The following is a 23,012-nucleotide window of genomic DNA, read 5'->3' on the forward strand; positions in this document are numbered from 1 at the left end:
CTGTGATTCTTGGGTAACCCCAGATAAGCTTCTGAGGGCCCTCGGGACTCCCCAGAGCACCGTTTGGAAAGCACTGGTTTCACAGCCTTCCCTAACCTGATGCCCTCCAGATATTATGGACTACAACTCAGGAACACATTGAAACCTACATGGCAAGGATGGGGGGGAGACCATTTACCAAGACGCTGATTCTGAGCTGGCGCTGCTGGGGAAAGAAGTTATTGTCCAACCTATCATCATTAGCACCATTATTTTATCATCAAAAGTTTTTAAAACAAATTGTTTTGTGAAGGACTCTTCCGATCAGAGATTCCTTAATAATTGTAAATAATTATTATTGATATAGGATGTCTGTAAAATTCATTTTCTAGATATTGCCATGACAGGCGGGGATGGGTTGCGGAGGCAGATGATAGTCGTTTTATTTTTTGGCTTGATTATGTTTGGTTCTCTTTGTGGTAGTTTCCTTTGGTTAAAAGGAAACAGGGTGGATTTATTTCTTATTTTGAGATACATTCTATTTATGTTTTTCCAAATTTCAACAGATGTGTTTGCAATAGAATCTGTTCAGTTTGTAAAATCAATAAAAATTAAATTACCAAAAAAAACACAAAACAAAAACCTCCTATCATCCCCAGCCAGCATGGTTGCGCTGATAGACGTTGAAGTGCAAAAGATCTGGAGGACACTGGGTTGGCAAAGGCTGGTGGAAACAATACTAAGCTCCATTAGTGGGCATATTTTTTTCCACTTATAGCTCATTTTTCCTCCTAGGAGCTTAGGTCAACATAGATGGTGTCTTTCCACCCACTCTGCCCTGCCACACCCTAGCCTCTCTTTTATCCTCACAGTAACCCTGTCAGGTAGATCAGACTGAGAGATCACAGCAAGGTTTAGATCACCCCAGTGAGGTTTATGTGGATGAGCAGGAATTTGACCCCAAGTCCGCCCAGTTCTAGCTTTGACACTTTAACCACTACACCACACTGACTCTCCAGTGTATTTTAAACTTTCAGAGGACATTTTCTGCACTGCCTGGCCTTGAAAACAACCTCTGTATGTCCGCCATAGAATTCCTGCTCCTTACAGATGATAACTGGGCTCCTGCTGGGAGGAAGGGTGGGATATAAATAAAATAATAAATACATAAAATAATAAATAAATGAATGAATAAATGGAGCATGTTCTAGGGTACCTAGTCTGTTCCAGTGGAGCTTACTGGCCTCATCTAATCCCCCCATGGTGAACTGGGAGAATAACCTCACCCCACCCCCCAGCAATTCCCTGCAGGATTGGTTAGTTGCCGTGGGGGGAAACATGAAGCTTTCATGGAGGAACCCCTTAATAAGTTTCCAAGGACCATTTGGGGTTTTGCAGACACACTATGAAAGTGACTGATCTAGATGAACAATCTTCTTACTTGTGGTAAGTTTCCTGCAACCTACATATCCGTGTTGCTGGTCATTTTCAAACAGGTGACACTGAGCAAAAGTCATTTTAGCCATTTCTGATGGGCTGAATGTTATTGGAGAGGAAGAGCTGTAAGGAAGAAGTCAGCATTTCTCTTTCCTTTTCCCCCTGCGCCTAATCCCTTTGTTTCATTCTTCTGTGCATGACTAAACACCATAGCCCACTTAGTTCCAAGCAGAATCCGTTTGCAAAGTGGCCTTCGGATGTCCACATGAGGCGGGGGGGGGGAGAAAATATTTGTCTGCATAATGATGAGATCTCTTATCTCGCCATAATGAGTCCAACAAAACTGCAGCCAGAGCCTTTTGATTAGATTACATGCTTTCCCCTGCTGAAAATGTCATTTGGATTAAAACTCATCATATAGTAATAAAAAGACTGAAACACCCTTGAAGGATTTCCTTTTTTGTTGTTGATCAGAAGAGAGGGGAAGAGAATGAAAACTGGGGAAGAGCAATCCATCCCAGGTTGGACTGTTTGCTAATTGACTGAGTGATCGTTATTATTTATTTATTTATTTACTATCATTGTTTTTTACCCCGCCCTTTTTCCAAAACTGGAACTCACGGCGGCTTCCAGATAAAAGAACACGTATAATTAAAAACACACAAAAGCCTAGATTAAAATAGAATTAAACTGTTTACAGTATTAAAACCATTCATAGATACAGTTAAAATAATTCAAACTCAGTTTAAAATAATACAATTAGACAATAGCAATGCAATCTTTCTCCCCCCCCCCCACTTCCTAGAAACAATACATGGTAGAAAAGGAAGCTAGATTAAAAGCATTGGGTCAAACTCAGTGGAGTTCTTTTTCTGTGGAAGCTTCTCAAAATTCCCAGCTGAGATTTCTCCGTAATTGTTGTAAGAACATAGGAAGAGCCCTGCAAGATCAAGCCAAAGGCCCATCTAGTCCAGCGTACCTTGGCCAGCCAGATGCCCCAATAGGAAATCCACAAGCAGAGCCCTGAACTACGAAGGGGCGGAGCTTCCAGCTCTTATATAAGCTCTGGGTCTGAGCTGCTTCACTGCTGAAGCAACATCTCTCTCTGTCTCAATTTCCAGCCTTCCTTCCCTGGATGGTCCCCCCCCCCGAGAAGGAACAGGGAACCTCTGTAGCTTCCCAGCTGCTGTTGGGGCTCCCAACTTCCATCAGCCCCAGACAGCAAAACCAATGGCCAGGGATGTGGATGGGAATTGTAGTCCAAAAACATCTGGAAGGTCATAGGCTCTCCCTGCACTAGAGCCCTATGGCCTTTGCCTTAACTAGACCACCCTTCCAGCCTTATTTATCTCCCCCCGCATTGCAGTCCGTTTGCAATGTAAATACAGGTATAATCCTTAACAGGGTGCTGTATAAATGCTAAGAGTTATTACCAGTGGAGACTGATGGCTCTGATGTCAATGGCGAATGGTAAAAGTTTGGTCTAAAACCCGAAGCAGATTCACTGGCCCATTGACACTGGAGCCACCGGTCTCCACGGGTTATTATACGCTTACAGAGAGAGAGAGAGAGTCTTGCAGGTCCCCCTTCCAAATGAGTAGCTGTGTTTGACTCTTGGAGCAAAATTCGGAAGCTTGGACTACCCTGACTTGCAGATGTTTGAAAGCTGCTGACAATATATTTTTTTCTAGCCCAGCTACACCCCCCATTTGTAGCCAGGGCTGGTGGTCATAAACCTGTTATCTTTTTAGGACCAGGGTCCCAGCTGGGTGCCTATGTACGAGCCAATCATAATGAAAAGGGAGCATGTTAGCTACTGAGAAGAGTCCTTGTCCTTCTGTGCTGATTGGAGCCAATCGGAGTGAAAGAAGGTGAGTCAGCCACTGAGAAGACTCTTCTCAGTAGCTAACATACAGCCTCCTCTTTCATGCTGATTGGCTGCTAGGGACGTCTGCTGTAGTGGAGTGTGGACTTGGAGACAACAGAGGGGGAAACGAGGGAAAGTGGAAAGAGGGCGTGGCTGTGAGGAGGCATGGTGTGATTATTGTGAAGGGCACTGCACTTCTGAATTTGCCACTACACTACTGTTTGTAGTCTGAAAAGAAGAATTAACCCTCGCACTTCCAGTTTACGGACATACCTGTGCTTGGAGGATGATTCTTAGTTGTTGTGGGTAAGTAGCTATTTACAAGCCTGGACTGACTGTTTTTCTAGCAGCATGGACTTTTTTCATTCGGCTGAGGCTCTCCCCTTTGGTGCAGAGTCTTGGCTATGAATGTTTCTTTTTTGCATACGCTGTTTAAAGCAGGCTTCTGCAATGCGGTGTCCTCTGGATGTCGTGGACTACAACTACAGCCAGTGTGGCTGTGTGCTCGCAGGGGATGAGGCAAGACAATGTAGAAAAATTACTAATGACAAAGGATTATTGCTTTTCTTAGGTCCATTCTGCGTACATCAAGGCTTGTGTGTGCGCGCGCTGTGTGTGTGGGTCATCTACAGGAGCGAAATAAATTGTCCTACAGGCTGTGTTGCTGAGATGCATTTACCACAAGAGCGTGTAAGCAAAGGCCAATCATGCTGATGCGAAGACAGCTCCTGATATTGATTTTTTGTTTCTTGCAGGAAGGTTGTATTTACAAAATGGTAATTAAGTGAGCATTATTTATTAATTCTGCCAAAAAGCAGTTCTGAGCAGGTGCCAAGGACTCGGATGTCATTTGCTCTCCTCTATAAACTTGCCTCCTATGAACATCTCTCATTCCTTCCCTCCCTTTTAACTCATTGTTGTCGTGGTCATCCCAAATTTAACTTGTGACCTCTCCTTGAATGACTTTCTTTGAGGTCACTTTGCACCAAAGGCAACACACCTCTGCTCAGGGATGTTAGCTATCCCTGCTTAGCTGCCAAATTTAATAATGGTTTAGTGTGGGGTGGCTAACCTCTGGACTTCCATATGCAATTTATTTTATTTATAAATATATTTGTATGCCACTATTTCATTAAAAAACATCAAAGCGGTATCCAACAAGTTTAAAAACAACAACCACCGTACAGTAAAAAGAGTAAAAATACAATAAAAACAAAGGTCAGCTATTGTGAGAAGACATCTGAATTGCCTGCGTAAGTCTGGCAGAACAGAAAGGTTTTCAGCTGGCGTTTAAAAGTTAAAAGAGAAGGCACCTGCCAAATCTTGGTTGGCAGAGCATTCCAGAGAACTGGGCCAATGACACTGAAGGCTCGATTTTGTGACGATGTTAAAAGAACCTCGCCAACTCGGGGGATGACTAAAGCAACTCCTGCAGATGATCTCAGGGATCAAGCTGGATATAAGGGTTCACATGGTCCCTAAGATACCCTGGACCTAAGTTGTTCAAGGCTTTGTAAATTAATACAGGGACCTTGAACCTGGCTCAGTAGAGGATGGGCAGGTAGTGCAGATGTTTTAAGAGTGCTTTCTCATGTGGTTGGCCATGTGCTCCCATCAGTAGTCTGGCCACCACATTTTGCACCAGCTGGAGCTTCCGAACCAGAGCCAAGGGCAGCCCCACATAGAGTGCATTGCAGTAATCCAACCTCCACGTTACTAAAGCTTGGACTACAGAGGGCAGGCTATCCCTTTCTAGGAACAACCACAGCTACAAACCAAATGAAAGCTGGTAAAAGGCAGTTTTGTTATTGGACTCAGGCTGCTATCAGCCCCAGCCAGCATGGCCAATGGTCAGGGATGATGGGAGTTGGAGACTAGCAACCTCTGAAGAGCACCAAGCTGGTTTACCCTTGCTTTACTTGATAGACCAGTCCATGAATTTGACTAACCCTATAGGCAGGGGCATCGTGTAGCACTATTTCAAACCGCATGTGCACCAGCGTCCCTGGCCAGCTCAGTGCTTATGCACAGACAAAACAAACGACTGCTATTTAGCTACAGTTATAAATAACCCAGCAAGCCGATATTCACAGCATGCATTCCAAAGACACAAATCCTTCTTACTTTAAAAAGGGTGGCGGCAGCGGCAACTCCTTGACTCGAAATGTTGATGTTGCCATAGTTGTTATGAGATATACAAAGCAACTGAAAGAAAAGCTCTTAAAATTCACTATGAAAATGACCATCCATCCAAGAGTAGGCCTTTGAACATCTTTTTTTAATTAACTTCTGTATTGAGTTTTGAAAGGTTTTTCACATTTTGTACAGGAACAGCCATATCTGCTAGGTTACGGAAGAAATCATAACAAGAAAAGGATAAAATGGGGAAGGTCCATCGCTCAGCGGTAGAGCCCCTGCCTTGCATGCAGAAGGTGCCAGGTTCAGTCCCTAGTGGCATCTTCAGGTAAGGCTGGGAGAGAGAGAGACTGCTGCCAGCCAGTGTAAACAATACTAAACAAGATGAGCCAATGGTCTGACTTGGTGTAAGGCAGCTTTCTATGTCCCCGTGCTCTGTCCTTCTGTGCATGTTGGAGTTGATCATTCCACTGCTGGAGAGTTTGCAGTCGTCGCCCCCCCCCCCCCCCCGGCAAAATCTTGGCCTTCCCTGAAAACCTTGACTTTCACTTTTCACAAAGAGCAAGTTTGTAGTTCTTATGGTAGCAAAAAAGGATTCTTTTTTGGGTGTGCTTTCAGCGAATTGCTGACATGGCGACTTGGCTTTGCTGGGTATGACAGTGTGCATTTCTTAGCTGGGGGAGGCACTTCCCTGGGGAGTTCATCCTTACAGATCCTTTCTTTTAATTCCCTCCTTTTCCCATAATCAGTGAGGGATTTCTTAAGCGCACCAAGCTGCCTCGGGATCCTGCCAGATCAATCCTTTTTTATAAAGAGAGCCTTGATTCGGGGTGATGGAAGGAAGCCTTCCTAGGAGGTGAAGAAGAGGCACAGAATTCAGCTTCCTGGAAATCTGGGCTTTCCCTTTTTAACAAAGACCAAGTTTCTAGCTCTTATGTTTGCAAATACAGGCTTGGAAGCATATGGTAGAAATTAAAATGCTAAAGGGGGAGGGGCTGAATGAGGTTTCCTGGGGGCTGGTTGGCAATGGGGTCTGAGTGCCCTCTGCAGCTCCTGCCCCCTTTCCCTAACAAGCAAAACTAGAATAAATTATGCAAACATTTTAAAAGGTGGCGTCGTTAATGCAAAATGAGGAAATTGTGCAGATCTGCTTTGCACCCTCTCTCTGTCTCTCTCTTACTCGCTCATTCATTAGTGGGCCCCTTTCCTTCCTTCATTTTCCCAGCTTGGCAAGTGAGCCTGTTTCCGCTCTCAGTTGTGCTGGAGAGGTTGTTGTCCCCCTGTATCCTTCTGATTTGGCATTTCTCTTTCTTACCCTCCCCCTTGCGGTGCCCCAGAAGGTTCAGCTCTGGTCCACTGACCTTTGATGAGATCAGTCATCTTGAGGGCCTGTGGGCTGAAGTGACAGCTTGTGAATAGGGTTCCCTTTGAATGGCTGAAGACACCCTCTCTCTCTCTCCATGCCCTGCCCCCCCCCCACCTTCACAGCCTGGTGTGAATCTCCAAAAGACCTTCTCACCCTCTTCATTCCCTGCCTGTCAGCGTTATTGTGCCAAGGTTTGCTCGAGATCACTGTGGCTCTCTGAATGTGTCTTTAGTGACTAGGGAAGAGGGGTGTGTTTGTGTGTAATAGTCCAGCTTGTATCATACAGGCTGGCTTGCGAATGCTGCAACCCTCCCTGGCCCTCGTGGTAAAGTTTCTAGAGAGCAGATGTCCCACAGTGATGGATTTCAGTTCAAAGGGAAGCAATTATTCATTCTGGATGTCTGTAGCGCATGGGGATCTCTCTTCAGTGTGAAAAGCACATCACCCAGCGTCAAGCCGTTCTTTCCTCCCTAGCCTAGATGGATGCAGCGGGCTGTTCCACGGAGGCATCTGCAGGACATGCAGGGAACCTGAGTTCAAGTGCAGCAAGTGGCGTTGGCCAAAGTTGCTTGCTTGCCTGCCAGGCAGGGCAAAGAGTGTGAGGATGCAAGGACAGCTTTTGCAGGGAGGGCCGTGGCTCAGTGGTAGAAAATCTTCTTTGAATACAGAAAGCACCACGTTCAAGCCCTGGCATCTCCAGATGGGGGTGAGAGGTAACCTTGTCTGAAATCCTGGAGAGCCGCTGTCCATCACCTGAGCTAGATGGGCCAATGGCTTGACGCAGTCTAAGGCAGCTTCCTAAGTCCTTTTGCTCTTGCAATTAAGAAGAGTTGCTGTTGCATTCAGGTCCTTTTTGAGGGCATCCCAGAGGAATCTGCTTAGCCCCTATGAGAACAGGGTGCTGGGCTAGATGGCCGTCTCTGATCCAGCAGCTCCTCATATGTTTCTAATGGGAGTCGTTCGTCTACTCCAGCATCCCAGAAGCATCCAGCCAGTCCATGGTGTGTGGGAGACTTGTGAGCAGGGGAAGGCACAAAGACTACAGCCTTCCCTTCTCATATTTCCCCCAGAGTCTGGTACATGGAGGCAAACTCACTCCAGGCAGGGAGCTTCTGTTTATGAAGCCTGGCTAAACAGCTTGTTAATAGATAGGCTGTCCCGCTGCTTATGGCAGGGGCGGGGACGCCTTTTTCAGTCCAGCGGCCATCTTCCTGCGTGGGCAGCCTTCCAGGGGCCGTGCCCCTGTGGTGGGCGGGGGCGGACTCCAAAGTGGGGGGTGCAACTGCTCTGAGAGGAGACTCCCTTCCAGCCATGCAAAAGTCAGAGGTTCCCACACCTGCACACCTCTCTCGACCCTCCATCCTGGCCAGCAAGAGGAATTGCCACATTAGCTCAAGGACACGTTGCAGCCAGGTAAAAGCGCTTGTGGATGGTGTGGAACGAGGCCAGTGGGGGGCGTTGCTGAGGGAGAGTCTTGAGGGCCAGTTAGAGGGGTCTGGAGGGCCACTTCTGGCCTGTGGACCTGAAGATCCCCGCTCCAGATTTATGGGTTTCTCCGTACTCAAATTGGGATAGCTAAAGCCATTCTGGAGCATCATTCAGGCTTCCCATGAGCACCCTGTGAATTCGGACTGTGGAAATGTGTTGAGTTTCTACTCTTATGAGCTCCCTCTTGCTTCTGTTTCCTTGTAATGTGCGAAGCAGCTTGAAACAGCAACTGTGTTTCTTTCGTTGGGGCAGGGGGAGGTAAATGACAGCTGAGAATTACAGAGAAGGCTGGCCCCTTTCCTTGACAGCCTCAGGAAACCTCATTGCTCTATCATGTCTGTCACACCTAGCAACCCCCCTCCCCAAAAAAACCATGAAGGCTGGTGGTCTTTACACGGAGACAGTTTCACACACACACCAGATGGTGCCTGAGCATAAATTAGAAGCTGACTGATTGCAAAACTTGGCATAATGTCTATAGTCTCCTCTCCCCCCCTTCCCCGGGGCATTCTGCGCCTCCCCACAGGAGGGAATTAATGTTTGTTGCTGAAGGGAGGGGGGCAAGTGATCTCCCCATGGATATGATAAATTTCTTGCAGCGCTTCTTGTTCCTGGAAAACCCTTTAGGGGACGCCCTGGGACCAAGCTGTTACCTTTTCTTTTTCCTTTTCGAATCCCTGCCTCCCACCTCTCTCCTCCAAATATTCACACTGTACGTGTGTATTCCGCCACTTCGATCTGCTGAACTTGCCATTTTACAGGTGCTGCACCAGACTCACCCCACATCTGCGAGGGGTCGATCTTTGAGTGCAGCAACACCTGCGCTTTGGAACAGCCTCCCTATAGAACGTCAGAACAAAAGAAGGGCCAGACCGCTGGATCAGGCCACTGTCCCATCTAGTCCATCCTCTCCCCACATTGGCCAGCCAGATGCCCTAATGGGGAAGCCTGCAAGAAGGACCTGACAACAAACTAATGCAGAGAACGGAACTGAGATCGGAGAAACAGAGAAACCAAAATTGGTAGATTCATCCATGCCTGGGGCAACCATTTTGTGCTGGCACTCAAACCACTTTTATCATGGAATGAATACTGGCACTGCATTTTTTTCATAGAATCATAGAGTTGGAAGGGTCCTGTAAGGCCATCAAGTCCAACCCCCTGCTCAATGCTGTTTTTAAACCATCACCCACCCGCCCCAAAAGTACTGCCTATGTCTGTCCCTGGCTGAAGGCAAGGCTTAGGAAACTAGGAACCTCATGCCCCAGACTTCTTCCCTCTGATGATTTGGTGGATGTATGGAGGGGGGTGCTATCTTATTTATCTATTTAAAATATTTATATACCGCCTAATCATTCGCATTTCTAAGTGGCGTATATAAAAACAAGCTATACATAAAAAGATGCAATAAAACCATCATAAAACAGAAACCACCTTAAAATGCCGTCTGGAATGCCTCAAAAGAGGCAGATATATTGAATTTGTGGCAATGGAAAGAGCTTGTGGCCAGCTCACGGAAATCACCCTGTCAGCCAAACCTCTTGCCAGCGTTTCCAAGGAAACGTGGGCTCTGGGAGGTGGGGAGGGGGGATAAGCATCTGTTAAATGGTCACTGTGGTTTCTGGGCATTTGCAGAGCAAGAGAGAACGGACTTGAAGTTAACAGCAGGCATAAAAGTCCAAACTTTTGCCCCAGTGACAAGGAAGCATTTGTGAGGATAAATTGGCTCTTTTTGTTTACAGTCTATGGCCCAGATATTTCAGCAAGGGGCCTTTATTTGAAGCAAAGGCCAATAGCGCCAGGTTCTTTGGGGACTGATCAGTTGTGGAGTATCTATTTTAGCTGATGCCAGTCAGTGTAGACGGTATGGAGCTAGATGGACCAATGGCCTGATGTGGTATAAGGCGGCTTCCTATGTTCCAAGCGTACCTTTACAAATGTTCACACACACTGGCAGGAATCCGTTCTCTCCTTTTGCCTCCAGAAGGAGGGTTGTAGCACAGAAGATCCGCATTGGGTTGGACCAAAGGTTTATCTAATCCAGCATCGTGCACCCAACTCAGAAAGCTTAAAGACGCCATCTTCCTCGGTGTTATGCCTTAGCATCCTGGAACCTGGAGGATGCATTGCGTTGTCGTGGATTTTTCCAATGCTTTTTAAAAGCTTTGCTCCTCTGCTTTTTTTTTTACTCCTCTGTCGAGTTGAGCTGAGCCAAGGTTCGGCTTACAAGAATCTATTTATTTTTGGAGAAGACCATAATTCAGTGGTAGCGCATCTGCTTTGCGTGCAGAAGGTCTCGTATTCAGTCCCCAGCATCTCCAGGTAGGGATGGGAATGCCCCCTGCCTGAAGTCCTGGACAGCTCCTGCCAGTCAGTGTAGACAGTACTGAGCTAAATGGAGCACTGGTCTGATAAAAGGCAGGTTTGTATATTCCTGCGTAAGCCCATTTTCACCCAGTAGCAATTATGCTGTGACATAGTTAGATTTAACCACTTTAAATGTGCAGCTTTCCTTGAGGAAGATCTGTAGTTCAGTGGTTGCAAGCAGAGGGTCCCAGGTGCAATCCCCAGCATCTCCAGGAGACCCCTCTCTGAAACCCTGGAGAGCCACTGCCAGTCAGTGTAGACAGTACTGAGCTAGATGGACCATTGGTCTGGCTCAGGATAAAGCCACTTCCTGTGTTCCTTGAGCTGTTTAATTCTAGCTTCTTGGGCTTGTTTAATTCTAGCTTCAAAAGCTTCCTGTTCCTTGCAGTCAGAACATAGGAAATGTCATGTTATGAATAGAGTGGCCCTAAGACCTTTGGGAGATTAAATAGTGGAAGGTCGCTTGTGATTTCTTGCGAAGTGTTTAATCACAGCAGTTCAAACCTCTTTTGTTCTGGGCCTGATTTTTTTTCAAGGGAAGCGTGTCAGAGCTTGCAAAAGCAGAGAGGTTATTGACTAGCCCAATCTTCCCATGTCTAAGAGATGACTATCGCTAGAAAAGATTTTTTTTTTTAACATTAAATGGAAAAACTGTGGCTGGCAAGTACAGCATGGTTTTTTTCTGACTTTCATCAGTAGTCATTGGTGCTGGTTCTCATGAAGCTTAGGTAATTATTCCCCCAACTGGAAATGGAGAGAGTGGACAGAGATAAATTTGTCTCCCTCTCTTATAAAACCAAAACTCGAGGACATCCAATGAAGCTGAATGCTGGAATATTCAGGACAGAAAAAAGAAAATACTCCTTCACACAGCACATAGTTAAACTATAGAACTCACTGAGAGGAGACAGTGATGGCCACCAACTTTGCTTTAAAAGATTAGATAAATTCTTGGAGGACAACAGTATCAAAAGCTACTAGCCATGATGGCTGTGCTCACAGTCATATGCTTAATATCAGTCACTGGAAAACACGGGGAGGGGCGGGAAGAATGCACTTGCGCTCAGATCCCACTTGCAGGCTTCCCATAGGCATCTGTTTGGCCACTGTGAGAACAGGATGCTGGACTAGGTAGGCCATTGGCCTGGTCCAGCAGGCTCTTTTTATGTTCTTAAGCAGTTTCAAAGGAGGCAGTTCATGTCAGCCAGGTCAGGTAGGAGGGCATTTGAGAGGATGAGCTGAGAGCCCCCACTTCCAATCCCAGGTCAGCTGTGAAGTTGCCTAAGTGGCTCCCATTATCGCTACACTCTTTCAGCCGTTGCCCCTATTGCCTTACAGTATTGCTGTTCTCCAACTCCCATCATCCCTGACCATTGCCCATGTGGCCCACTGGGAGTTGGAGTCCAACAGCATCTGGAGGTCCGCATGTTCCTCACCCCTGCTGTAAAGATTATTGAGGTAATGTATGTGAAATGCTTTGAGCACTAAGGAAAGCTCTAAACCAGCCTTTCCCAACTAGTGTGCCTCCAGATGTTGTTGGACCACAATTCCCATCTTTCCTGACCATTGGCAATGCTGGCTGAGGCTGATGGGAGTTGTGGTCCAACAACATCTGGAGGCCCACTAGTTGGGAAAGGCTGCTCTAAACTGTTCAGATAGATAATGTGTTGGGAACCTCTGGCACTCCATGTGTTGCTGAACTGTAGCTCCCGTTATCCCTGGCCAGTAACCATATTTGCTAGGGCTGATGAAGTTGTAGTTCAGCAACACCTGGAGGACCAAAGGTTCCCCACTCCTGTGGCAGATATCTCCTGTGCCTGCCTATCTGGTGGTGGCGGTGGGATAGGGGATTCCTCTCCATACATTTCCTCATGTGAGTGTCTGTTCCTTGGAGAAGGGGAAGAGTGGACTGACCTTTTATTATTATTGTTGTTGTTGTTGTTGTTGTTGTTGTATTTTTGAACTCCCTATTTCAGCAATTGCCAGTCCATGTGGTCAGACTGGTATAAATTCAGTACATGTATACCATGGTGCGTACACTCTGGGCCTGTAGAACGTGTTGTAGTGGTCAGAATGTTGAACTAGGATGTGGGAGACCACGGTTCAAATCCTGGGTCAGCCTTGAAGGACACTGGGTGACCTTAAGCCAATCACTGCTTATCAGCCTAAACCTACTTCACAGGGTTGTTGTGAGGGCGAATTAGGGAGTGGAGAGAACCACGTGTGCTACCTTGAGCTCCTTGGGGAGCAGCAGGATATCAATGTAATAATTTTTAGAAGTGGCGAAGTGTGAGTCTGCCTGTATCAATACATGCGTGATACAACATGTGAATTGTCAGGGGGTGTGTATGTGCATGTGTGTATATGCCTGATGTATATGTTATGGTGTCTGTGCATGTATGCACACATGTGATGGCGTATGTGGACTCCACTGCGCAAGACTATGCGTAAAATACTCCTACGTTTCCAACCATACAAACAGGCGCTTGGTTTTTTATTTTCCTTTAGGAATTTGCCCTTTGCCCCTTGAAATGCTTGTGGCTGTAGTCTCTTTAATTCAAGGCAGAGCTAGGCTATCTGATTATCAGAGCTGGATAATGCCATCACCGCTACCACCGTCTCAATCCCTCCCACCCCCGCACCCAGCATTTCCTTTAACATAATCCACATGCTACTTCCCAGAGCTTGGAAAAGTTACTTTTTTGAACTACAACTCCCATCAGCCCAATCCAGTGGCCCTGCTGGCCAGGGCTGATGGAAGTTGTAGTTTTAAAAAGTAACTTTTCCAAGCTCTGGCTCCAGGTTTCCATCCCAAATGACGATCCTGTACATTTTCTGCCAAATCCAAACAGGGAACGGTGTGAAATTCCCACTGCGTGGCCTTAACCTTTCATTACATCTTTTTCAGACACATCAGGATTAACCCAGATGTGGCTGGCCAGGGGAGGGGGGGGGGAAGAGAAAGAGCTGGGGGATCGCTGGAGACTTTTAGGTTAGGTGCTAGAAAGTGTTCATCGGACCTGCCTCGTTGGGTTTCCCCTCAGCACACTAACGATCTACAGCATTGGCCAGGCAGACGAGGCCATCTACCAGTGCATTGCAGAGAACAGTGCCGGTTCCACCCAAGCCAGTGCCAGGCTGACGGTGCTGTGGGCCGACGGGCTGCCCGGCCCACCCCAGAAGGTGCGGGCTGCAACTGTCTCAGCGACAACCATTCAAGTGCTATGGAGTGAGCCACTGCAGAACACCAAGGAAATCATTGGCTACGTACTGCACATCAGGAGAGTAGCAGGTAAGGGATGGCGGCAGTTGCCAATGGGCATTGACGCTAGTGCTGTGCCGAAAAATCCACCCCAGACAATTCTCCATCAATTAATGAAAAAAAATGCATTCAAGATAACCAAAGTGGGGGAGGGACAGGGGAGAAAACTTTGGTGAGATTCTTATGGGTGGGGTGCAGGGTTTTGTTGTGCTTACCTTACTTTCGAAGTGGCTGGGGGGGGATTGTGTCTTTTATTTTGTTCTGCAAATCATCTTGCCAGTGGTCTGCATGATGCAGCCTCCCCCAGCTTTCCGCACTTCAGTCAAAGTCTGGGGAAGCCATCGTGAGGGAGCTCCTCCCGTGGGGCTTTTTCAGATCAGGAAGTGCGGGCAGCTGGGGAGATCGCGAAGAGGCTGGAGAAATGGTTACTGGAAAGACAAACACATGTCATCCATGGCCACCTCACGGGGATGAGGCAAGCTCAACAACCCACAGCCACCATGATTGTAGAGGAATTCTAAAGTGCTGCAAGGATGAGATAGAACAACAAAAACCTCTCCTGCCAGGAGAAGAAACCCTTTGAGAAATTAGAGGACAGATTTTGGCACAGCATTAATTGATGCCTTTAAACCAAGGTGGGATATAAATTTAATGATATATAAAATTAAAAATAAATAAAATTGTCAGGGTCTAGCCCTGACATGGAGCCTGGGATCTCCTCAGAGGAGGAACAGGATTTCTGAGCAGATCTCTGCACCACCAGCGACCCTTAGGAGCTAATGAACCCTGACATAGCTGCTGTAGACCTAGAGACCACCATGTGGGTTTCCTGGGTCTGCTGCCAGTTATCCATTCCCAGGGGTGGCTGGTGTCTCCATGTCTGTGGGACATAAGAACATAAGAAGAGCTTGCTGGATCAGGCCAGTGGCCCGTCTAGTCCAGCATCCTGTTCTCACAGTGGCCAACCAGGTGCCCCAATGGGAAACCCACATGCAGGACCTGAGTGCAAGAACATTTTCCCCTCCTGTGGCTTCCAGCAACTGGTTTTCAGAAGCATCCTGCCTCTGGCTATGGTGGCAGAGCATAGCCATCATGGCTAGTAGCCATTGATACCCTCCGTGAATTGGTCTAATCTTTTAAAGCTGTCCGAGCTGGTGGCTATCAACTAGTGTTCAGAAACATACTGCCTCCTTCTGTAGAGGAAGACCATAGCCATTGTGGCTAGCAGCCACTGGCAGCCTTTGTCCTCCATGCATTTGTCTAAACCTCTTTTAAAGCCATCCAAGTTGGTGGCCATCACTGCCTTTTGTGGAAGTGAATGTCGTAGTTTAGTATGTGCTGTGTGAAGAAAGAGGGGAAGATCCAACGTTATAGCGCAGAGATGCCCTGACATCTAGTGGCAAAGTCCAGCACACCCCACAGACTGTGAGGCAATGAGTCCCTCCAAGCAGAAGGGGTGGTCAGGCCATCCAGGAGTAGAGATGGAGAGCATCCCTCTGCAATGAGCATACCCAGTTCTTGAGTTTTGCAACAGGCAATGGCCCCAGATTCCCCTTTTGGGTCACGTGGCTTCTGAGAAGAGTCTGGTCTGTGCCTTGAACTGACAGGTTGCTTTGCTGGTGAAGCAAAAGCTCCAGGGTGGTGGCCCAGGGAGCAAGGAATCAGAGCCAAAGGTACAGGGCTCCTGACTGTGAACACAGTGGCATCTGACACATCTCCGTGCCCCCACACACTTCAACATATCTGGCAAGCTAAGAATAGGCTGTTGCTTCATTCTCCATCACTGGATTCTTGAGAGATGTGAATGTGGTCCTTTCCCCCTTGTCTTTCAGACCCGGTGGAGATGGAGTACCAAGAGGCCGTCAGCAAAAATACCTTCCAGCAGCTCGTGACTGACTTAGAGCCCTCCACCACCTACAACTTCTACATAAAGGCTTACACCTCTCGGGGGGCCAGTAAGGCCTCTGAAGTCGTGGTGGTGAGCACCCTGGGAGAAGGTAAGGAGAATGAAAGGTCCAATAGGACCACTTCTGATAAGATGTGTATTGGATTGCAGCCTTAGTCTTTCAAAATCCTGTGGGGAAGAAAGGTAAGTCTTTACCTGCTGCCAAAAAGACGTCAGCAAAGGTGCCAGGTAGACCTCGCTGGGGAGCACATTGCAGTATCTTATTATTATCATTGTCGTCATCATCTATATTTCTTACTCCTCTTCCCCATGAGGTCCCAGGGCAGGTTACAGCATCTAAAAATACAATATTAAAACCAGTCAACGCAGATTACAATTAAAGGAATAGAGTGAGCCCAAAAATATATATATATCAGGTATCAAAAGTCACAGTACATCTTCAGCATATGATGAAAGGCATACAACAACATTTTTATTGCGGTCAACCAACCATTAAAAAATATACAACTGTTTAAGTCAATTACGACTTATGGCGACCCTATGAATCAGCAAGCTCCAAGAGCATCTGTCATGAACCACCCTGTTCAGATCTTGTAAGTTCAGATCTGTGGCTTCCTTTATGGAATCAATCCATCTCGTTTGGCCTTCCTCTTTTTCTACTGGTTTTCCCAGCATTATTGTCTTTTCTGATGAATCATGTCTTCTCATTATGTGTCCAAAGTACGATAACATCAGTTTCATCATTTTAGCTTCCAGTGATAGTTCTGGTTTAACCTGTTCTAACACCAAATTATTTCTCTTTTTCGCAGTCCATGGTATGCGCAAAGCTTTCCTCCAACACCACATTTCAAAGCAGCTGATTTTTCTCTTACCCGCTTTTTTCACTGTCCAACTTTCACATCCATACATAGAGATCAGGAAAAGAGGATTAGACAAATTCATGTAGGTCATCAATGGCTACCTCCATGATCAGAGGCAGTGTGCTTCTGCATACCAGTTGCTTGGAAAGTAGAGGAGGGAAGAGTGCTCTTGCGCCGTTTGTGGGCTTTCCATAGACATGTGGTTAGCCACTGTGAGAACAGGATGCTGGACTAGATGTGCCATTGGCCTCATGCAGCTCACTCTTCATATGCTGTTAATGGCCTTCTGAAAGGGCTACATTTCCCAGCTACACAGGGGGAAAGGCTGAAGAGCTCTCCAGGGTGCTGAAGCTTTGCCCCTTGAACATAGGAAGCTGCCTTATACTGAGTCAGACCATTGGTCCATCAATCTCAGTATTATCTACACTGACTGGCAGCGGCTGTCCAATATTTCAGACGGGACATTCCCAACCCTACCTGGAGTTGCCTGGGAATGAAGATGGGACCTTTCTGCATACAAGGCTGAGATTCTACCACTGAGCTACAACCCTTCCCTTACTTGAAATTTTGGGCTACTTGAAATGTCAGTCTCATCTCCCACTACCAACAACCTCAGTCTGCCTTTGTAGCCTTAAGGACCTTTTTTTTGTTGGTGGTGGTGGTGATGGTGGTGGTTGTTTTTAAATGACAACAGAGAATGACAGAGTGGTGACTGATTCATATGATTCCAAATACATTGCATGGAATCGCAGAACATACAAATTCACCAGTGAGCTCGTATGTCAGAGGGCAGGAGTCAACAATCTACATTCCGTCAAGGAGTTGAGCAGAGAGCCCCAGATGGCTCGATCAAGTGAGCCAAGCTGCATGAGGGAAAGACATACACACAAACACAAAAAGGCTAGGATCTCTGCAGGCAGCCTGCCTGGGGAAGAAGGTTCTCCTGTACGTCAATCAGATAGGTCTCTTTCATGCGAAATGGCTGCCACGTTGTCAGGCTGCAGCGTCAGCTTGTGACATTTTAGTTATTTCCTTTTTCATATATTTTGGCATTTCAGCCCAACCACACAGCCCCCTTGGGACGGCTTGCAGTCTATGATCAAAACATACACACACACAACAATAAAACCACAGTACAACCAGACCTCGTAAAACCAAAGTACTAAAACTCAAATCCTTGTAACAGCATAAAAGCCGACAGAATGAGCATCACACCATGAAGCAGGGTCAATGGCCGTGCCAGCTCCATGCCTCTTTTCACATTGGATTTCACTATTTACAGCTGATATGCACAAACCGCAAAGATACTCTGTGCTGGTCTATAAGAAGAAAATATAACAGAAAAAAAATCCAAAGCGCTCAGACCAACCAAAATGTCACAGAAACGTGGCACGCTTTAGTGTTCTCCAGAACATTTATTCAAGCAGGATGCTGTTCAAAACAGGGGATGGGGGAGGGGCAAGGAAAAATGTTTTAAAATTCCCACAAGACGCAGTAATGGCCACCAGCTTGGATGGCTTTAAAAGAAGATTAGACACATTCATGGAGGACAGGGCTATCAATGACTACTAGCCATGATGGCTGTGCTGTGCCACCCTAGTCAGAGGCAGCACGCTTCTGAAAACCAGTTGCCGGAAGCCTCAGGAGGGGAGAGTGTTCTTGCACTCGGGTCCTGCTTGCAGGCTTCCCCCAGGCACCTGGTTGGCCACTTTGAGAACAGGATGCTGGACTAGATGGGCCACTGGCCTGATCCAGCAGGCCCTTCTTATGTTCTTACCAAAATTAGGCTGGATGTTGTAGTTCATGAGGTCAGTTTGCAGAGTTGGTTCTAAGATGGAGACTGAAGGCTCAGTCAGTCCCTCCCAGGTGCAGCAGATATATCAGATTTACACATTGGGATGAAGGAAGCACTGTCTGCTTTGCAGCCGCGGGGTTCCCCCCCTCCATATCATCACAAACTCTGTCAGGATGGCTGGCATGAGAGAGCAAATGGCCCATGGTTACTCAGCTGAGCTTCATGGCTCAGCAGTGATTTTAACCCAGCACTCAGTTTGCTATATCACACTCCTTGTTGTTGTTGTTGTTATGTGCCTTCAAGTCGATTATGACTTATGGCGACCCTATGAATCAGCGACCTCCAAGAACATCTGTCATGAACCACCCTGCTCAAATCTTGTAAGTTCAGGTCTGTGGCTTCCTGTATGGAATCAATCCATCTCTTGTTTGGCCTTCCTCTTTTTCTACTCCCTGCTGTTTTTCCCAGCATTATTGTCTTTTCTAGTGAATCATGTCTTCTCATGATGTGTCCAAAGTAGGATAACCTCAGTTTCATCATTTTAGCTTCTAGTGACAGTTCTGGTTTAATTTGTTGTAACACCCAATTATTTGTCTTTTTCGCAGTCCATGGTATCTGCAAATCTCTCCTCCAGCACCACATTTTAAATGAGTTGATTTTTCTCTTATCCGCCTTTTTCACTGTCCAACTTTCACATCCATACATAGAGATCGGGAATACCATGGTCTGAATGATCCTGACTTTAGTGTTCAGTGATACATCTTTGCATTTGAGGACCTTTTCTAGTTCTCTCACAGCTGCCCTCCCCAGTCCTAGCCTTCTTCTGATTTCTTGACTATTGTCTCCATTTTGGTTAATGACTGTGCCGAGGTATTGATAATCCTTGACAAGTTCAATGTCCTCATTGTCAACTGTAAAGTTACATAAATCTTCTGTTGTCATTACTTTCGTCTTCTTGACGTTCAGCTGTAGTCCTGCTCTTGTGCTTTCCTCTTTAACTTTCATCAGCATTCGTTTCAAATCATTACTGGTTTCTGCTAAGAGTATGGTATCATCTGCATATCTTAAATTATTGATGTTTCTCCCTCCAATTTTCACTCCTCCTTCTTGGTCCAATCCTGCTTTCCGTATATGTTCTGTGTACAGATTAAACAAATAGGGTGATAAAACACAACCCTGTCTCACACCCTTTCCGAAGGGGAACCAATCGGTTTCTCCATATTCTGTCCTTACAGTAGCCTCTTGTCCAGAGTATAGGTTGCACATCAGGACAATCAGATGCTGTGGCACCCCCATTTCTTTTAAAGCATTCCATAGTTTTTCATGATCTACACAGTCAAAGGCTTTGCTGTAGTCCATAAAGCACACTCCTTGACAGAACCTAAATCAAAACAGAAAGGAGAACAGACTCCAGTGCTGACTCATACAAGGCTTTTATTTTAGCTCTTCACATTTCAGAGTGAAATACTCCTTCAGGAGCTTGAAAAGCTTGCAAGGTCTTTAAATTCAGATACATCTTGCTCTGAAAATCTGAATTTAAGAACTACCTGTAAGCAAAAACTTCTTCTCTTCACATCTCTGCAAGTTCTGCACTTTACAGATCTTGTCCTTTTAAAATCTTGTTTCTTTGACGTGGAGGGTACACAGGCAGGCCTGCCAGCTGTGGCTGGCATAAGCAAAGGGCAAATAAATCCTTGTGATAGGAGAGAGCCAGGGTTGGTCATATTTCTAGACCTCTTTGCTCAACATCCTGGGATGGAACCATCTATACCCCTAGCTTCCTCCTTTCATCATCTAGGCAGAGAGATTGACAAGGCATAAACCATTTAAAAGCCTTGACCCAAAGCCTTGAAGTTCAGGGCAGTAGCGTGCAGCCTCATAAAGTTTGTTGTTTTTTTCTGGGAGTGGGAAGATGGTACTTTGAGAGGTCCAGGCACTGCCTTTTTCTGATGTCATTAAGATCTTGCAACTTGCTAATAAATTACGCAAGTGTTTGATGCTTGGAGCCATCCCTCCCCCACAAAGCTTCAGCATGTGTATCTTGTGTTTTTAAAAACAACAATTTGGCTTCTATGGAACGTAAGTTTAGGCATTAAGCTCCGTCTCCCGTAATAGCTGAGCAGGTGTGATTAACTATTAGTTCAGCACCTCTGCCCAGGTTAGATTTATGATTCAGCCTCTCTGCTGCTGTGTTTAGAAGGTCCCTTTGAGTTCCACAGTGTGTCCAAACTGCCCTTTTGACAGCTGCTCCCCACATTTGAGGGTAACTGGCTCAGAATAATCAACCACTGACTATAATGTGGAGTTTCATAATAACAATAGTTGATTTATACAGCCTTTCCCAACCTGGTGCCCCGCAGATGTTTTGGACTGCCACTCCCATGCTGGTTGGAGCTGATGGGAGTTGTAGTCCAAAACATCTGCAGAGCACCAGGTTGGCAAAGGCTGTTACAAGGAACCGAAGGGGATGGAGGAAACGAGCTTTGCAAAAACACCTCCGTCTCTTCCTCTTTGTTTCAGTGCCAGCAACGCCGTCTCTGTTCATTAAGGTTCTCAACAGCACCAGCATTCAAGCAACGTGGGAGCCTTCCATCAAACTGGGGCAGCATGAAGGGTTCAAGCTCTACTATCGCAAAGTGCATCTTTCCCACTTCACTGGCCCCATGTTTTTGGCCAGCAACATCACATCCTACAACATTACTCATCTTGGTGAGTGGGAGCATAAGCGTGTAAAGACAAAAGAGGGGATAAGTGGCTAGTCCCTAGTGTTGCTGAGAAGCCCCTAGAGCCCTGTTCCTCGAGGCTCCCTTGGAAGGAACAGAAGGATAGAAATTTTATTAATTAATTAATTAATAGGAGGCCTGTTAGCCTCTCTAAACCCTCTTATATACCCAGTCAGTCTCTGTGCTCTGCAGGTGAGGGACTCCTGCAGATACCATCTTATCAGAAGGTCCATTCAGCACAACTTAGGAAGTGGACCTTTAGTGCAGTGGCACCAACCCTTTGGAATCTCCTCTCCTTAAATATTAGACAGGCACCATCTCTGTTATCTTTTCGGCGCCTGCTGAAGACCTTCCTCTTTCAACAAGCCATTTAAGTAGAGACCTTATCCCAGTCTGCGTCTGTGTTCGATTTGCTCCTTAAGATGTTTTTAAAGTTCTAAAGTGCTTTTAGTGTTTTTGATTGCCGCCCTGGGCTCCTTCTGGGAGGAAGGGCGGGCGGGATGGATGGATGGATGGATGGATAAGGCCCCTCCTTGCTCCCCCACTCATGTCAACACCTCACTACTCCCACCCACCCCACCCATGGCTGCCAAAATCTGGGTCCTTGCTACTCTCGTTCCTTAGAGTAGCAGTGGGGAACCTGAGCCAAATGCGGCCCTCCAAGCCTCTCTGTCTGACCCTTGGGACTCTCCCCAGGCCCCACCCTTCACCAGCCCTGCTTCATATCCTCCTTGGATGCATTTTCCTTGGCTGGGATGTGTCCCTTTGTCCTGATCATACCTCTTGCTTGCCCAGATGGGAGGACAGAGAGGGGCGTGTGTGAGTGTTTCCAGACACTAGCCTACTGCACAAAGGCAAAATGTACATGTGTTTCTGCGCCCACTTTTGTCTCTGGCCCTACCCACCACTGGCATGTGGCCCCTGGAAGTTTGCCCAGAAGGGAATGCGGCCCTTAGGATGAAAAAGGGTTCCCACTCCTAGCTTAGATGGCAAGAGAGCACAGTCTCGGGTTGAGCGAGAGAGCATCCTGACCTATTCCTGTAATTTAATCGACTAACCACATTTAGATACGGACCAACATATCTTCAGTCCTAGGGGACAAATAAAGAAGGATAATTCTTTAAGTTGGATTCCTGACTTGAGCAGGGGGTTGGACTCGATGACCTTATAGGCCCCTTCCAACTCTACCATTCTATGATTCTATGAATTGTTTTTCTATGTGGCAAATTTTATTTAGTACTTTGCAAAACAGAATGCTCCCTACAAAGTTCCTGTTTGCTGTGCCCTATTGTCGAATCCACAGAGTGCCTAGTGTCTTCTCACCTGTTGTTGAATACTTGGAAGCTGGACTTTGATTCGTTCCAATATCCATGTAAAGTAATGCCTGCAGTTAAAGAGTGCCCCCAGATAATCCTGTGTTTTCTTCTTGTCTCCTCTCCTTTGCATTTTATATGGCATATTTTGTTTACATGTTTCTGCTTGTTGTAAAATTGTCAGAATAATTCAATAACACTTTTTGAAAATTAAAAGCAAAACAAAACATTTCTTCTTTTTTCCCTTTCCTTCCAGACCCGTCAGTCGTATATGAAGTGAAGCTCCTTGCTTACAATCAGCATGGCGATGGGAACTCCACTGTCCGTTTTGTGTCTCTTCGAGAGACCGTCGAAAAAACAGGTGAGAGGCCAGGTTGTCCTGAGGAGCCTTGCGAGAGAGTGCCTCCCCACTGATTGGGCACTGGCTTCTCCTGGCACTGGGCAAGCTTTGCCTGGGCAATGAAGCACCTGCCTCCACGCAGAGCAGAGGTGGTGCTCCTCTCTCCCTTGTCC

General features: G+C 46.5%; 1 protein-coding gene across 1 annotated transcript in view; it reads left to right on the forward strand.

Moving 5' to 3' along the window:
- IGDCC3 (immunoglobulin superfamily DCC subclass member 3) overlaps positions 1 to 23,012 on the forward strand; it is a 120,735-nt gene that overhangs the window by 90,299 nt on the left and 7,424 nt on the right. The window contains exons 8-11 of the mRNA XM_061595636.1: positions 13,685 to 13,932; positions 15,735 to 15,899; positions 20,984 to 21,172; positions 22,756 to 22,860. Of these exons, the coding sequence (XP_061451620.1) occupies positions 13,685 to 13,932; positions 15,735 to 15,899; positions 20,984 to 21,172; positions 22,756 to 22,860 (707 nt within the window). The remainder of the gene's footprint in view (positions 1 to 13,684; positions 13,933 to 15,734; positions 15,900 to 20,983; positions 21,173 to 22,755; positions 22,861 to 23,012) is intronic.

The sequence above is a fragment of the Rhineura floridana genome, chromosome 14 (assembly GCF_030035675.1).
Source record: "Rhineura floridana isolate rRhiFlo1 chromosome 14, rRhiFlo1.hap2, whole genome shotgun sequence".
Taxonomy (NCBI): domain Eukaryota; kingdom Metazoa; phylum Chordata; class Lepidosauria; order Squamata; family Rhineuridae; genus Rhineura; species Rhineura floridana.